Consider the following 16,833-nt stretch of genomic DNA (forward strand, 5'->3'; position numbering starts at 1 on the left):
ATCCATCCGTCGGCCACTTAGAAGATTAAGTGCAGTGTAATTTTCATTCGAGAGCCATCCAAATTAGGTCCCATGATTTGGACAGTGTAATTTGAGTTAATTGCATGCCACGTGTACATTTCCTCGGAAACGGATTGGCTACTCCCTTGCCACCAGCCAATGGCTGGTGGTCTGTGCTCCGTGGGCCCGACCATGACGTTTGTGTTTCATCCATTCCATTCATCCATTTTTACAGATCATTTTAGGGCTTTCTCCCAAAAATGAGAGGGATATAAATCTTAGGTGGACCACACCATAGGAAAACAATAGTGACTGGATATCCACCATTAAAATCCACCTAAGGCCCAATTTACTGTTTATTTGACATCCAATCTGTTGATTAGGTCATACAGACCCAGATGAAGGGAAAAAACGAATATCAGCTTGATCCAAAACTTTTATGGCCCCAAAAAGTTTTTAATGGTCACCGTTCATTCAGCATTGTTTCCTGTAATGTGGTTCGTTTGAGATTGAGAAATACCTTATTTTTAATCTCCTACTATAAAATGATCTAGAAAAATAGATGGACGGCATGGATGAAACACATACATCATGGAGGGGTCCACCGAGCACGGACCATCAGCCGTTGGCTGATGGCAGGGGAGTAGCCAATCCGTTTCCTTTTATTAGTGCCTGCGTATCAACCATACCTGCCGGAGTATCTCTCCAGAGAGTCTGGACTCTGGACCCACCGTCGACGTCCAAGTCTCCTCGAGTGAGTAGCCATCGAGTTTACCTCGTTGCTATCGAAAGATTCGAAACTCAAAGAAGGCGATGAAAGCACCCTTCTCTTTATCATAATTTCATAAATGCCATCAACTGACCTCTCTTATCGCTTCTCCGATAATTGCATCAACTACAAGGGCAATTAGCCATTGCTCTATCTGCAACGGAACAACTCTGTTCTGTTTCTCCACTCTCAGGTCTCACCTACGTTACAAAAGATCGCTCTCTCCTGCAAAAATCCCCTTTTCAAGCTTTTTCTCCGATACGGCAATGTCCGTCGCGACGCACTCTTCTTCGTCCGCTCTCTTTTCCCCTTTCAATCAGGTTCTCCTTCCCTCCCATTTCTCCTTCACATTCTTATGAATTCCATTTCTCTCCTCCAAAAAGAAGAAAAAAAGAAACATCGTTTACCTTTCTCTACTTGCAACAGGACAGAAGAATATGCAAACTTCCCTTCCAATCATCACAGCAATCTCTCTTCAAATTCCAAACAACATTTCCCAAAATCCATGCTTTGTCCGGCAACGGATCTTCCCTGGAGACTGGTATTTCAGCTTCTGATCCACTCAAAATATCCGATCTCTTTGAATCTGTTCTGATTTTCATCTGAATTTTCAGGTTTAAGCACTGAGCTCACTGCCGTCTCGAGCTTCAGTGAGATCGTTCCTGATACTGTCATTTTCGACGATTTTGAAAGGTGAGTAGTTTTTTTTTTTTTGGAACAATATTCGTCCTTGTCAATCTCCTCTCTTTCTTGATCCACATCTGTAAGGATTACATGTAATGTAGGTTTCCACCGACGGCTGCTACCGTTAGTTCTTCTCTCCTTCTAGGCATCTGCAGCCTTCCAGATACGAAATTTATGGTGAATATGTAATTAATGGTCGCTGTTGCGAATTATTAGTGATAAAAAAGAAAGTTGGACTAGTTTCTTCTTTCAGTGCATGTGTTTGTCTATGGGAATGACTGAAATAGTAGGATCTGTGTGTAGAGTGCTATCGAAACTGCGCTTGCTGATGGAGAATGTTATGCACAAGCAGATTCTAACCTCCGGCTGTCCTGTTTCTTCAACAAGGTTTGCTTCTGTGAATTGGATTTGATTTGTAATTGGAATTGGCTTTATGTGTTGGTAATGTCAACAAGTGGTTGTGGGTTGGCTTAGGCTTTGGTTAATGTTGGAGCTGACCTTGCAAAATTGGTTCCTGGGCGAGTGTCGACTGAAGTGGATGCTCGTTTGGCTTATGATACGCATGGCATCATTTGGAAGGTATTGTTGCAAGTAGATTTTCCATATGATTAGAATTGTAGATGTCACCAAATGTGCCACTCTTGTCTGTTGTATGATGAACTTATGTAATGCTTAGTTGCATGGGATGTATATAAACTTTGGGTGGTTGATATTGGAAGCTCTATCAATCTTGTTTTCGGCTTTTCTGTCTATATACAATTGGGGTGGTGATTCCTCTTTTAGAAAATGACTGGGGTTCACTTCACAATTTTATATATGCATGTTTCTATTTTCTGAATCCATGACTTGTGAAAGTTAACAGTGGGAGCTTAGCCGCTGACACATGATATAAGGAAAAGGAAGAAAGGGAGGAAGAGAAGAATTGAGTGATTTCCAACAGTTTGAAAATGGGGTTTCTGAAGGATTGGTTGTGTGCGACCCATATGATTGCGTGGGAATGGCAAAAAGTTCAAAACAAGTGTACTTGGTTGGTGTTCATTTGGATCTACATCTATCGTTGTTAGTAAGTGCTTTTTATTGTTAGGAGTTTTATGTGTCCTTATCAGGTTTGTTAGTAGTTTAATTTCACAACAAGTGTCTTGGGTAGGGATTAAAGCTAGATTGGTTATGTAAAGAAAAAAGAAAAGGGGGTGGATTGGGTCTTTTGCTTAGGAGTGAATCTTAACCACCTGAGGAGTGATTTCTCCTACCCTTTCTTGCACTAATGATGGATGGATGCTTTGAAGGTATCCTACTTGTTCTCTCTTATCCATTATCTTAATGGTTCTTTGTTCTCTTTAGCTCTATGGGTTGTTACCAAAGTTTTTGTTATCAACAAAAAGAAGTGTGAGGTTATTCAGCTTTTACAGTTAGATACATGTTCACAATCCTAGCTGTTAATTTTTTAATTGATGCACTTATTTGTATCCAGCGTTTGGGAATTAAAGTTCTGGACTGATCATGACCATCCAATGGTTGCATCCCTTATATCAACAATGATCTCCTTTAATCCATTAGTTTGCAGTGAACGATTAGATACATAGAAACTTCTAATCTAGTTTATCAAAGTTGGGACACATCAAAGAATTATGGCTCATATATAAGAAGTAAAGATAAAACATGGAGGGAAGAAATGCATTGATAACATTTGGCAAGTAAAAGTTTTTAGTTATTTGGTGTTAAACTACGTGGAACTTAGGGCCTGTTTGGTAAAACTTATTTTCAGCACTTATCACTGAAATAGGCTATTTTCAGTGATTTTTCCTCGTTTAGACCGTTTGGCAAATCCAAGAAGTACTTAATTTGGATTTTCACTAGAAAAATTGTTTTTTAAAAAGCTTTCCTCGCTTGACTTAAGACTTAACACAGAATGGTACAAGTGATTTTGTTTAAAATCATTGGTCATTTTTTACCAAAATATCCTTAGTAAAACTTATTTTCAGCACTTATCACTGAAATAGGCTATTTTCAGTGATTTTTCCTCGTTTAGACCATTTGGCAAATCCAAGAACTACTTAATTTGGATTTTCAATAGAAAAATTGTTTTTTTTTTTTAATAGCTTTCCTCACTTAACTTAAGCCTTAACACGGAATGCTATAAGTGATTTTGTTTAAAATCATTGATCACTTTTGACCAAAATATCCTTAAATTTTTTTCTTTGTAAATTACAACTTTATCCTTTTGTAAGGGACTACCGTGAAGCTTTGAAATGGATTTGGATTGACGAACACTTGGCAAAGTTTTGTAGGCCCCATCATAATGTATGTATTATATCCACACCGTCCATCTATTTTTCCATATCATTTTAGGGCATGAGCCCAAAAATGAGGTAGATTCAAATGTCAGGTGGACCACACCACAAAATGCAATGGGACAGTGACGTCCACCGTTGAAACCTTCTTAGGGGCCACCATATTTTTATTTGCCATCCAACCTATTCATAAGGTCACATAGACCTGGATGAAGGGAAAACACAAATATCAGCTTGATCTAAAACCTCAGTGGCCCCCAAGAAATTTTCAATGGTAGGCGTTCAATCCCCACTGTTTTCTATGGTGTGGTCCGCTTGAGCTTTGGATTTGCCTCATTTTTGGGCTCATGCCCTAAAATGATCTGACCAAATGGATGGATGGTGTGGATATAACACATACACCATGGTGGGGCACACAAAACTTTGCCACGTCAACACGATACCTAGATGCTGTGATCTATACTTGGGCATCCACTTTGAAAGGGATTCGGATTTTGTAGTGACCCCTCTAGTACCAAGCTTGGTATTGGTTGAAGCTCTGTGGGACCCACCATGATGTTTGTATTTCATTTACACCATCCATCCATTTTTCTAACTTATTTTAATGCATCAATCCAAAAATGAGGTACATCCAAAGCTACCACACGATGGGAAACAATGGGAATTGAATGCCTACTGTTAAAAACTTCTTGTTGGCCACATAAGTTTTGAATCAAGATGATTTTTGTTTATATTTTTTATTTTTATATTACTTTATGAATAAGTTGGATGACAAATAAACATCTCTGTGGACCTTAGGAAGCTTTCAACGATGGGCGTCACTATTCCCATTGCTTCCTATGGTGTGGTCCACTAGATATTGGATTTGCCTCATTTTTGGGTTCATATCCTAAAATGTGCTCGCAAAATGAACAGATGGTGTGGATAAAACATATAGATCATGGTGGGGCCCACAAAGCTTTTCTAGTATTGACCTGTACTGAGCTTGGTGTTGGACGGGTCACTACTGAATTAGAGTCCAAAACCTTTGAAAGGGAGCGGATTAGGTGTTGCTTGGATAACACGTTAGTGGGTGTTACCCTGGGGCTCAACTTGATGTATGTGTTGTATATCCATGCCATCCATTAGTTTTTCTAGCTCATTTTAGGGTATGGTCCCAAAAATGAAGCAGATCCAAATCTCCATTGGACCATGCAGTGGGGATTGAATGTCACTATTAAAAACTTCTTGAGGGCCACAAAAGTCTTAGATCAAGCTAATATTTGTGTTTTCCCTTCATCCAGGTTTGTGTGACCTTATCAACAAGTAAACATTAAGGTGGGCCTTATGAAGTGTCAAATGGTGGATATTCAATGACCATTGTTTTCTGTGGTATGCTCCACTTAAGATTTGGATTTGCTTCATTTTTTGGATCATGCCCTAAAATGAGATGGGAAAACTGACGTACAACATGGATATTCAAAAAATACATCAAGGTGGGCCCCACTGTTAGGGTAGCACCCACTAAGGTGTTACCCCTACTCCACCAAAACCAGGGACTTAGATTCCTCAATGACCCCTCCAGCCGGTGGTGGAAAAGCTCTATTAGTCCACCATGATGTATGTGTTTGATCTACACCGTCCATCCATTTTTCCAGATCATTTTAGGGCATGAGCCTAGAAATGAGGCAGATTCAAATCTCAAATGGACCACACTATTGGAAACAGTGGTGATTGAACACCCATCACTAAAAACTTCTTGGGGGCACCAAAGTTTTGAATCAAGCTGGTATTTGTGTTTTCTCTTCCTCAAGGTCTGTGTGACCTATTCAATAGGTTGGATGGAAAATAAACATTATAGTGGGCCCTAAGAAGTTTTTAATGATGGGTGTTCAATCACCATTGTTTCTTGTGGTGTGGTCCACCTGAGATTTGGATGTAACTCATATTTTGGATCATGCATGAAAATGATCCGGCGAATGGATGGACAACTTGGATAAAACACAAATAACATGATGGGGTTCACAGAGCACCGACCAAAGCTTCATATCACCCACCAGGTGTGCTTGTCCACTAATGACACCAATCGAAGGTTATGATGATTCTATTAAGAAGAATATATTGCACGGTCCATGATGTGGCTCATCTCACCAATGCACTTTGATCACAAATCTAAAGGCCACACCTATATGATCACCTACTTGCCTCATTACACAATCAATTCATGGCACTGCACGTGGCAAACATGAAAGATCCAGACTATTCATGTACTTGGCTTTATTTGGTGGGAAATGCATTAAAGTTTTATTGGATTGGCCTTGGTGAACTAAATATGGAGGCATGGCAATGATAAGTTTTGTCTCGTACTCTACAAAGTTAGAAATTGGGACAGTGTGGGTAAATTTGACATTGCCAATTTTCAGACATTTGTAACTTGTGTTTACCAAACAAATTTTTGTGTAAAAAGTGATTATTTTCAAGTATCAGGACTTCTTTCAGACAAATTACCAAACAGATTTTTCTATACTCATGAGTACTAAAATTCAGCACTTTTAAGTTTTCCACACTTCAATTAATTATCAAACTTTATTTTCAGTTTACCAAACGACACCTTACAAGATGTTCACTTATGGGGGTTCACTTGTCCTGCAAGCACACCATTACATTTAGCACAGCTCATGATTGTATAGGGCTTCTGAATGTTGCAAAAGGTGGCTTCAACTGTGAAGATGACCGTAGACAAAAATCAAGCAGGCTACATGTGTCTGCTGAATTTGGACCACTCAAACTCCTTTTAAACTGTCCATTCTTTTCGTACAAGGGTGTCCCTTCTGATGACTAGACCTGTTTGGCTTTTGCATATGGTCATCTTCATGGTGGAGACTACCTCGTTCATGCCAGGTTGATGTGGTGCTGTGTAGATGTGTTTGTGGGGCCTGCAAACCTGTTTACTCGCATCAAGGCATGAACTGGTGTTTCCCAACAACTGACACAATTACTAGGCACCCTGCACTCTACTTTGTGATGTTACCATACATATTACCCTTAAAAAAAATAATCTGCCATTGTCATGATCCCTTAAAATAGTAAGGGATGGCAAATAAAGCAAGAAAAACTGAAGAAATTAGGAACGAATGTCAGTAACGTGCATGAGTTCTGTGTTATCAGTCTTCATCATCATCATCTAAGCCTTGTCCCAACTAGTTGGGGTTGGCTAAGTTCTGTGTTATCAGTCAGAAAGGAAAAAAATGTATGTGAAATTGGAATGGTAGAAAAGAAAAGAAAAAATAAATAACCCAAAGTGGAACCAAATCAGATCTGATTGACTGTATTTAGTGATGATGCTTTTATGAGTTGGCCTTTACAAAATCAGTGCTCGAATCAAATTCTTGAGGTCCTGCACACTGAAATTCTTCTGTCATTTGAGCCCAAAATTTATGAAAATAATCTACTCATACAGTCATGAAATTCCATGGTTAATAGATATCGAGTATGCAATTTTTAAAAAAAATCACAACCATCTCATATCTATTCCACTAACATCCAGAAATGCTACATATAAATCACCCAAAAAAAGGGGGAAAAAACTGACGATAAAATTGATGCCCATGAATCTCAGATATGTTATCTGTGTACTTCACTTACATGTGCACATTCATATTGAAACATGCCCATTGGTATGGCTTATCCGCTTTAGGAAACTCTATTAGGTGCATTCTTGCCCATGGATGTGTATTTTGTGCACTGCTCAGTGGGCAGCAAAACCTTTTTTTAAAAAGCTAAATGATCTTTTGGGAGAACTTTCATTGAAAGAATGGGTGCGTGAAGGGTTCTCAGGAGTTTCAACACCGGTCAAGGGTTTGAGTATCCATAGGTGGTGAAATCCCACTAAGGCGTGAGTGTGTGTGGGTGTAAAAAAAAAGAAGAAGAAGAAAGAATGGGTGCGTGTGTTTATCTACATCTTCAAGGATAAAGAGCAATTTGCATATACATAGATGTACTATCTTGAGTGATTTTGGGAAGGCTGTGGTAATTGGTATAGGTATTGGTTAGACATGGAATGTTGTGACCTGCTTGCCTGCTCAGATGTTGAACAGTTCATACACTATGGAACATCTTCTTTGGAGCAGTGGAATTGGATAGAGGTGATAACTGATAAGAGAAATTTTTAGCTTGATACATATTGCGTTTATTCATATGTTTAGAGAGGCGAATTTTTAGGCTAATTCTTTAGCTGGGGATGGTGTTACTTGTCCTTTTATTATTGTATTATCTGACTTGTCCTTTTATTATTATATTATCTGTCAATGATGTCCTGTTCTTGGCCTTCTTTCCTTCTTGAGATAATTTAATTTACTAGAAAATAGAAGGAAAAATGACCCTCTATTGGTATGAAAAGCTTAACACACCTGCTCAAATTTTATGTGGATCCAATGGTTTCATTTTCCAGATAAGTCCTTTGATACACGTATCTTACCCTTAATTTTGTAGGTGCATGAACTGCTGAAACTATATAATGAAGTAGAGGTCCCTCCAGAGCGTCTATTGTTCAAAATTCCTTCAACCTGGCAGGTAATGTATCAAAACAAGGGAAATGTCTAAATCGTCCTAATTTTTCTTATATCCAAAAATTTCAAGAGGCGATGCATGCAGGTCGACATCTTTACTTCTTAACCCTTTTCGTTTCATTAATTCTTGTTCTTCCACTCAGGGGATTGAGGCCTCAAGATTGCTGGAATCTGAGGGCATACAGACACACTTGACATTTGTTTATAGGTACCTGTGACGATTTTATAAAATTTAATCTCCTTTTTACATCAAAAGAAGCATTTAGCTTCTTCTTCTTCTTCTTGAGAGAGAGAGAGAGAGAGAGAGAGAGAGAGAGAGAGATCCCCAAAATTTTAACTGGAGTCGGTTACATGAATCTTTTTCTGCCATTTGACTCTATCAACCATTTGACTCTATCAAGGTCCATAACTTTAGTTAGATACCATAGTCATCAAGTCTTTTCTTACCACCTCCACCCATGTCCACACAGCCAAACCATCTAAGACTACTTTCCCCCATCTTATTACCTGTTGGTGCTACTCCTAAATTCCCTTAAATGCATTCATTTACACTCATCTTATAAACATATCATTCCCTAACTGTCATTCTATCTCATAAAGCATGGCTAGTCTTATAACCATCCTATAAAATTTCCCTTTCAGTTTGATTGGTACACAACAATCACATAAAACTCCAGAGGCACTCCTCCATTTCTCCTATCCTGCTTGAATTCTATAGCCAACACCCTCTCAATCTTTCCACTCTCATGAATTGTTATTATTATTTGAATGATCTATTCTCACGAATTATTGACCCAAGATATCGAAAGTGGTCATTTTGGAAAACTTCTTGGTCAACAATCTTTACTAATTCCCCGTTCCCACTCCTATTGTTACTAAAATTACACTCCATATACTCTAGTTTTAGTTCGACTAATTTTAAATATTTTAGATTCTAAAGTACCACTTCATAAATCTAGCTTTGCATTTATGTCCTCCCTTGTTGTGTCAATCAAAACTATGTGATCTGCAAACAACACACCTTAAAATCTCTTCCTGAAAATGCATCGTAAACCTGTCCATAACCAATGTGAAAAGGTACGAGCTCATTGCCGACCCCTGGTGCAACCCTGCAAGCTTATAGTAATTGGGACCTCACTTGTCTCTTCACTAGTGGTCTTCACATTTGTTACTTTTCCCTCATACATATCCTTAATCATATCAATATATCCTCTTGAAACTCCTTTCCTTCTTTGCACTCACCACATTAACTCTCTAGGAACCTATTATAAGTTTTCTCTCAGTCAATAAAAACTATATGGAGATCCTTCCTCCTCTCCCTATATTTCTCCATCAATTGTCTAAGTAGAAAAATAGTTTCAGTGATCAACATCTTTGCATGGCATTCCGTAATGGTAATGGTGGTTGTAACGGTCACCGCCATTTCTGTTACAATACGGGTTGCAGCGGCTGTTGTGGTCTCTTTTTCGTTTTCATTTTTTTTCAACTCTTTTTATTTTCCTCTCTCTCTCTCTCTCTCTCTCTCTCTCTAAAAGAAAAACTGGGAAAAAAACTTATTGGCCCTTTAATGGACTGTTATGACCGTTATGGGGGCTGTAATGGTTTTTTTTTCCTCGTAACATGTAATGCTGACCACCGTTACTGTCTCGCAACAACCGTTACGGTAGCCTTGCATGAAGCCAAACTAAATTTCAAATATATTTGTCTCATGCTTTTGTCTTTGCTTAATTACTCTTTACCAAAGATTTATAGTATGGCTCATAAGTTCAATCTCACGGTAGTTTGTGCAGCTTTGTATCTCTACTTTATTCGTACGAATAGGTACTGTGCTACTTTTCCTCTATTCATTTGATGCTTTCTTCAATCTTACAATTTTGTTGAACAACTTTGTCAACCAAAATAACCCAATATCTCTCATACACCTACAAACCTCTATTGGTATACTGTGTAGTCAAAGGGCTTTTCCTGTTTTCATCTTTCTCAAAGCTTATTTCGCTGATTTTTTTTTATTTTATTTTTTGGGTGTCCCCGTCCCTTTTGAGGTGGGACTATTCCCCGTAGATACACGCAATCACCTACAACCACGTGTATCGGGTAATGCCAAGGAGGGGAGTCGAACCCACACCTATAGGGAGCAAACCCACGGTGATGGCCTCTTGCCCAAACCTCTTTGGGTAGCTTATTTCGCTGATATCCTAATCCTACAAAAATATCTATGGATTTTGACATCATTTGAAATTATGGTTCCTTCTATCCTCATGCTTTTAATGTGATCACCATTCAACAAGTTCTGAAAATAACTTCCTCACCTTTTATTGATCTCACCGTCCTTGACCAATACCCTTTTGTCATTGCCCGTAATGCATCTAACATGATCTTGGTCCTTACTCTTCCTTTCTCTCATTTTTGCATGTTTGAAGACATCTTTCTTATATTATCTTGTCCTCAATCTATTGTAAAAATCATCATAAGCCTTAAGTTTAGTCTCACTTGCTGCTTTCTTAGTAATCTTTTTGGCATTTCTATGTTATTTAAGATTTTCATTGCCAGGCTTTCAAACATGAACATTTCTTGTTTATAGATTTTTTGTACATCATCATTCCACCACCAACTTTCCTTACATGATTGGCTTCCCTCTCTAGATACTCCTAAAACATCATTTGCCACTTCCCTAATGGACTCAACCATCTCATTCCACATAATGTTTACTTCTTCCTCGACATTTCACTTTCATTCCTCCATCAACTAAATTCTAAATAACATAATTTTCTCTCTTTTTAAATTCCATCGCCTAGTTTTTTGGTCACTTGTTAATTTTATCCCCTTTCTCCCATCACTTAATGTAAACATACATGATTGTTAACCTGTGTTATGTGGTCAAACTTTCTTTAGGTATCACCTTGCAGTCCGCACATATTGTTATGTCTTCCTAAGTAGAAAGAATCTATTTGGCTTGTATACAATCCACTTCTGAAAGTTATTAAATGTGAATTTCTTTTTAAAGTATGTGTTTGGTACAGCTAGATTGTATGCCATAACGAAATCAAGGATAGTTTCCTCCATCTCATTTCTTCTCTTAAAATCATATCCTCTGCTTTCTTTTCCTACATGATCATTCAAATCTCCTCCTACAAATATTCTCTCTTCTTGTTGTATTTCTTGCATTAGTCCATTTATATCCTCCTAAAATTGTCTTTTAATTCTATCATCTAACCACATTTATGATGCATATGCACTAATAATATTGATTATCTCCTCTCGTAACACATGTTTTATTAATAAAATCCTATTACTAACTCTATCAACATCTACAACTTTATCCTTGAAATCTTTATCCACCAACTTTATCCTTGAAATCTTTATCCACCACTATCCCTTTCTCGTTTCTGTTATTGTCCTTTCCTATATTCCAAAGCTTATTTCCGTCAATTTCCCTAGTTCCCCCTTTTCCACCTGATTTCCTGAACGCAAGCTATGTTTAACTCTCCTTTGTTTCCTTGTCTTACGAACTCCACACTCTCACCTGTCAATGTTCCTATATTCTAGTGGCGATACAAATCCTATTCTCTTAGACTAGCTTCTTTGCTTACTGTCGTCCACAATGGCACAGGAACCCTTGCCTGATTCTCACAACAATTTGTTGTTGTTGCGGCCATGGTTCTGAATGTCAGTATTGGTCGGCGTATTGAGCTTGCAGAAAAATGATGCGATACGACGTCGCGTAACAGTACCGTGACTGTATCGGCCCGTATCAGTCAATTTTTTTAAAGCAAAAAAGAAAAAGAAAAAGATGTCGAGCGGGTCACTGATAGTTTCATGGCCAAGATGTATCAGAAGAGGCCCGATCGCAAGCGGAAGTGATCCGGACTGTTAGGACCTTAAATCGGGCATATCTCACAATCTGGAATGAGTTATTCGATTTTGGGGTAGGACAAGCCACTTTAGCCACCCAACTTGCTACGCTGGGTTGCGTACGCCGAATTTGCGAAATACCATTAGATCGACGGTCGAATTCCCATTTTTTTTTTTTTCATTTTTACCATTTATAGTAAGTTTTAGTGTGAGTATAACTCTTCATCCGTTGCACTTTAGAAGTTGTGCCCAACATGAAAAGTGTTTAGAATAATTAGGAGAACATATTGGTTCGGCCAAATAGGATACTTACTATTTTTGGCCAAAAACCATGCGCACAAGTAGACATCACAACCGTCTATAAATAGTAAGTTTACTATTTATAGTAAGTCACGAATTCTAGGAGTTTTAGTTATAGTTTGATTCCGAAACTTCTCCCATGGCTTACTATCCCTATTTAAAGGGTTTTGAACTTGTTTATTTTCATTCATCAATCAAGTGACGAATTTTATAGGAATTATTTTCTATTTTCCTTGCTTTTTCCTCGTGGATTCAAGAAGTCTTTGTGAGGAGTCCAGAGAGGCTCCGTGGATTCGGAGTACTTATCCCCTTGAGGAAGACGGTGATTGACCTCATCACGTTCATCCTTGCGTCAAAAAAGAAAAAAAGAAAAAGGAAAAATAGAGATATCCAAGAATCTATCTTCTTCTTCTTCTTCTTTTTTTTGGGGGGGGGGGGGGGGGTGTGTTCTGACCATGTGTATTCAATGGTGTATTGGACCATTCTTTGATAAGAATATTGTCTGGCAGTTTGACTTGTTGAATGTCAGCTAAATGGGCCCTAATTAAACACAAATCAAGCATGATTTGGTGAACTAGGGCCCATTACATTGAAATACACCAAGAAGAAGATGAAAATATAAAAAAGAAAGTGAAGGTTTACTCTTCATTCAGATTTTTCCCATAATGGTCCACTTCACTTTGATTTGTCGAATCCCATTCAAATCACTTGTTTTGATCCCAAAATAGGTCTAGATCTAGCTTAAAATGAGTTTTTAAGCTTCTTCCATGGTTTAAATGAAAAAGAAGAAGAAGAGGAGACAATGAAAATTTTAAAAAAATAATTTAAAATTGGGCTTTTATGGGCGTATTGGCTTGTATCAGTGCCGATATGCCCTGTATCGGCCGATACGGGTCACTTTTTTTTTTTGTTTGTTTGCATTGGGCTGATACAACCCCGTATTGTGTAATGTCTCGTGCCGATATGGATATGATAAGGCCGTATCAGCCAATACGATACCGATATTCATATCTATGGTTGCGGCGTGCCGCTTCCAAGGGACGCCCTAGCCCACGCTTGCACTGCACTCGAGTTGGAATGGCATATTCTTATGATTCATGTTGGAAATTGTGGCATAAGTTTGTTGTTGGCTGCCACAACTTGATGCAACCCTCATTTGTCTAGGCCGGGGACCGGCAATGAGAACATAGAATTCCTAGGGGCGCAATGTAATAGACTATTGCATAGGTTGATTACAATCAAGCGCTATCCAATAGTCAATTACATTGGTTGATTACAATCAACAAATTAAGGTTTTGAACACTTCACTCCAAAAATTTCAGGCTAAGCATGGTGTTCTCCACAAATCTACAAAGTTCCCTAAACAGGCATTCTAGAGGATTCTGAACATGCTTGGAGGCTGAGACTTTGGATTGACAACATCCCTATCTCACTTTCTCTGAAAGGTGAAACTAAATGCTCTTATTAGACTGGTGAAGCAAAGAGGGCACCTGATTACGTGATGAGATTGATTGATAATTCTAATATACAAGTCATTCTCTTTTTTGATGCTGTCATGTCTTAATGCACAGTGCCCAATACTTGACAATTGTACTGGCACCCACACAATGCAGGTGGCAATCACATTTGTTTTTTGCTACTCCCTCATCCTGCGTGACGGTTTATGCATTGTTGCAATTGGCCATTGCTTGGTAAACATTTAATCTTGCTCATGCAGCTTTTCCCAAGCTGCTGCTGCAGCTCAAGCAGGAGCTTCTGTTATTCAGATTTTTGTTGGTCGGATCAGGGTAACATCTTATTTCTATTAATTGCAATGTGTTCCAAATCTTCACTGTAGATATCCTGTTCATTATGTAAGATGTTCTACAGGATTGGGCTCGCAATCATTCCGGAGATCCTGAGGTAGAAGCTGCTTTCAGAAGTGGAGAAGATCCCGGATTGGCTTTGGTTAGCTCTAACTTGTTGATGTTTTTAATCTTTTGAGTGCCTTCTTTATTTATCTTTTTTTTTTTTTCTTTCAAAGCACCTTTAAGTCTGTTCAAAATAAAAGTGACTAGCTTTTAATTTTTTGCAAGTGCTGTGAATATTCACAGGAGAATCTGCATCATGCTTAAAAGGTGTAATAGAGGATGAAAATTGAAAGGAGTAAATTAATTGTTCTTGTGTTAAGCATCAAATCTGTGCAATTGTGAGTTTTAAAACTAAAGTATCCTATTTTTCCAAAAAAGAATTCCCAGAATCCAGTGATTATTGATCAATTAATGAGTAATATGTGAATTATTCAAGGAAAAAAAAATAAAATCCTAAAGAGAACCAATAAATTTTTTGAATTCTTTTTCTTGGAATTTATTCCCCTAGATGGGCACTCAATAAAAAAATATAAGAAAAAATCCCTCAGATTTTCAGAATGGCTAGTTATTGCCTTGCCAAAATTTTCCTCAAACAGAGCATTGTAATGATTTTCCAGGTGACCAAGGCATATAATTACATTCACAAACATGGACATAAGTCCAAGCTGATGGCAGCAGCAGTTCGCAACAAGCAGGACATATTCAGTCTCCTAGGGTAAGGTTTACCATTATTTAGTATTTTATTGATCAGGACAAGTATCCAGGTTGTCCTGTGCTCATGATCAATTTCTTGATCATTCCTCAGGGTTGATTACATTATTGTACCATTGAAGATATTGCAGTCACTCAAAGTATCCATTGCTCCTCCCGATGAGAAGTATTCATTTATCAGGAGGCTATCTCCAAGCTCTGCCAGGGCATGCAATTTTAGCAAAGAGGAGGTTGAATGCTGTCATGAATTTTCTTTTCTATTTCTTTTTTCTTTTCCTTTTTCTTTCCATTTTTTTGCCATTTGCTTCCTTTTTCTTTCTTTCTTTTCTTCTTCTTCATCTTCTTCTTCTTTGTTTCTTGGGCAAATAGGGCATTCCTCATTTTGACGACCCTGAGTTTCCAAAAGAGTGAGGGGAAAAAAAAAGATAATTGCTTCTGAATGATTAAAAGAATCATCCAATTTATGGATCTTCCTTAGAGGGCTATTGCCTATTTCTAGCAAGGTTTGAAAAGTGGTTTTGGTGTACTGTATTGGTCACCACTGAAACCGAGACACATGGGCCATATTGAGCCGTTTGGGGCCATTTCCCTTATAACTCAGGATTGCCCCAAGTCAAGAGAAGAATGCACAGGAAATACGCACTTTAATATATTTCTAAAGCTACATTGTCTAATTTGCAAAATCTCTTCCATCTATTACAAGCATATATATTAATCATCCTCCTGCATCATAGGGCTGTGTTTAACACATGATATTGATGAAGCGCTCTGATATTCTCTTCATATATACAGCTGGTGAATTGGGACCAAATGAGCTTTGCATCAGCAATGGGTCCTGCTGCTGAAGAGCTTTTGGGTGGTGGACTGGAAGGCTACATGAATCAAACAATGCGTGTGGAGGAGTTTTTTCGGAAGATATGGCCACCCCCAAACGTCTAAAGTGGAATGGAGTTCTACTTTAGGATATGCTGAGCAGATGCAATCTTGATTAATAAAGCAGAGCGGAGTTCCCCATGCGAGCTACTCAATGCAATTTTCCATGCAGTATTTTCCACCATCCATCTTAAAGCATCACTAATATGTAATTGTATTGTGCCATCTTTTAGTGACCCACATCTCAATGTGCTATGCACCCCTTTGTGCCATTTGCAACGTTTGCCACTCTCATATTCAAATATCCTACATGCGCCACATGCTACATGGCCACTTTCTATTTTTTAACGTGTTAAATGCGTGGTGTGCCAGTATGCAACATGTGGCATATGCCATTTATCGCTTTCAATAGCCTACATGTGCAAATGTCCATTCAAGTGCCCAACTATACCAATCCGCCACATGAGCCAAAATCCATCTTAAAGCATCATGCATGTGCCAATATGCCACGTATGTAGCATGTACAATCATCCATCATCAAATGTGTCAATGTGCTGCAAGCCCTAATGTGTGATATGTGCCACCCTTGTCCTCATGCAACTTGTGTGCATATGTACAATGTGCTATTGTGCCACATGTGTCGCTATACATCTTTAAGTACTTCAATTGTGCCATGTGTCGACATGGCACATGTGTAACACGTGCCACCATCCATCTTCAAGCATCCCACACGTGCCAGTGCCACATGTGTTAATGTGACATGTGCCACAATTCATTTTTAGTGAGCTCATGTGTCACTTTTCAACATCCACTAAAAATTTCATGAAAAAAGTTTTTTTTTTCCAAACAACATATTCACAAATGAAGATCTTTTCTTTTTTTGAGAAAATATTGTTGAAAAACAATTAGGGGAGATGGCTTTTCATTTTTCACTGTTTTCTAGAAATTGGTTTTTT

At 38.3% G+C, this 16,833-nt stretch overlaps 1 protein-coding gene across 1 annotated transcript; it reads left to right on the plus strand.

The window, feature by feature from the left end:
* Nucleotides 1-757: 757 nt before the first annotated feature.
* Nucleotides 758-16,202, plus strand: LOC131233217 (uncharacterized). Its single transcript, XM_058229859.1, has 13 exons — nucleotides 758-1,089; nucleotides 1,196-1,310; nucleotides 1,384-1,462; nucleotides 1,555-1,630; nucleotides 1,757-1,840; nucleotides 1,928-2,032; nucleotides 8,215-8,295; nucleotides 8,435-8,499; nucleotides 14,161-14,230; nucleotides 14,313-14,390; nucleotides 14,911-15,008; nucleotides 15,099-15,234; nucleotides 15,797-16,202. Exons 1-13 carry the CDS (start codon nucleotides 1,036-1,038, stop codon nucleotides 15,941-15,943), a joined length of 1,188 nt encoding a protein of 395 aa, XP_058085842.1. The 5' UTR covers nucleotides 758-1,035; the 3' UTR covers nucleotides 15,944-16,202.
* The last annotated feature ends 631 nt before the right edge of the window (nucleotides 16,203-16,833 follow it).

The sequence above is a fragment of the Magnolia sinica genome, chromosome 18, assembly GCF_029962835.1.
Source record: "Magnolia sinica isolate HGM2019 chromosome 18, MsV1, whole genome shotgun sequence".
NCBI classification, from domain to species: domain Eukaryota; kingdom Viridiplantae; phylum Streptophyta; class Magnoliopsida; order Magnoliales; family Magnoliaceae; genus Magnolia; species Magnolia sinica.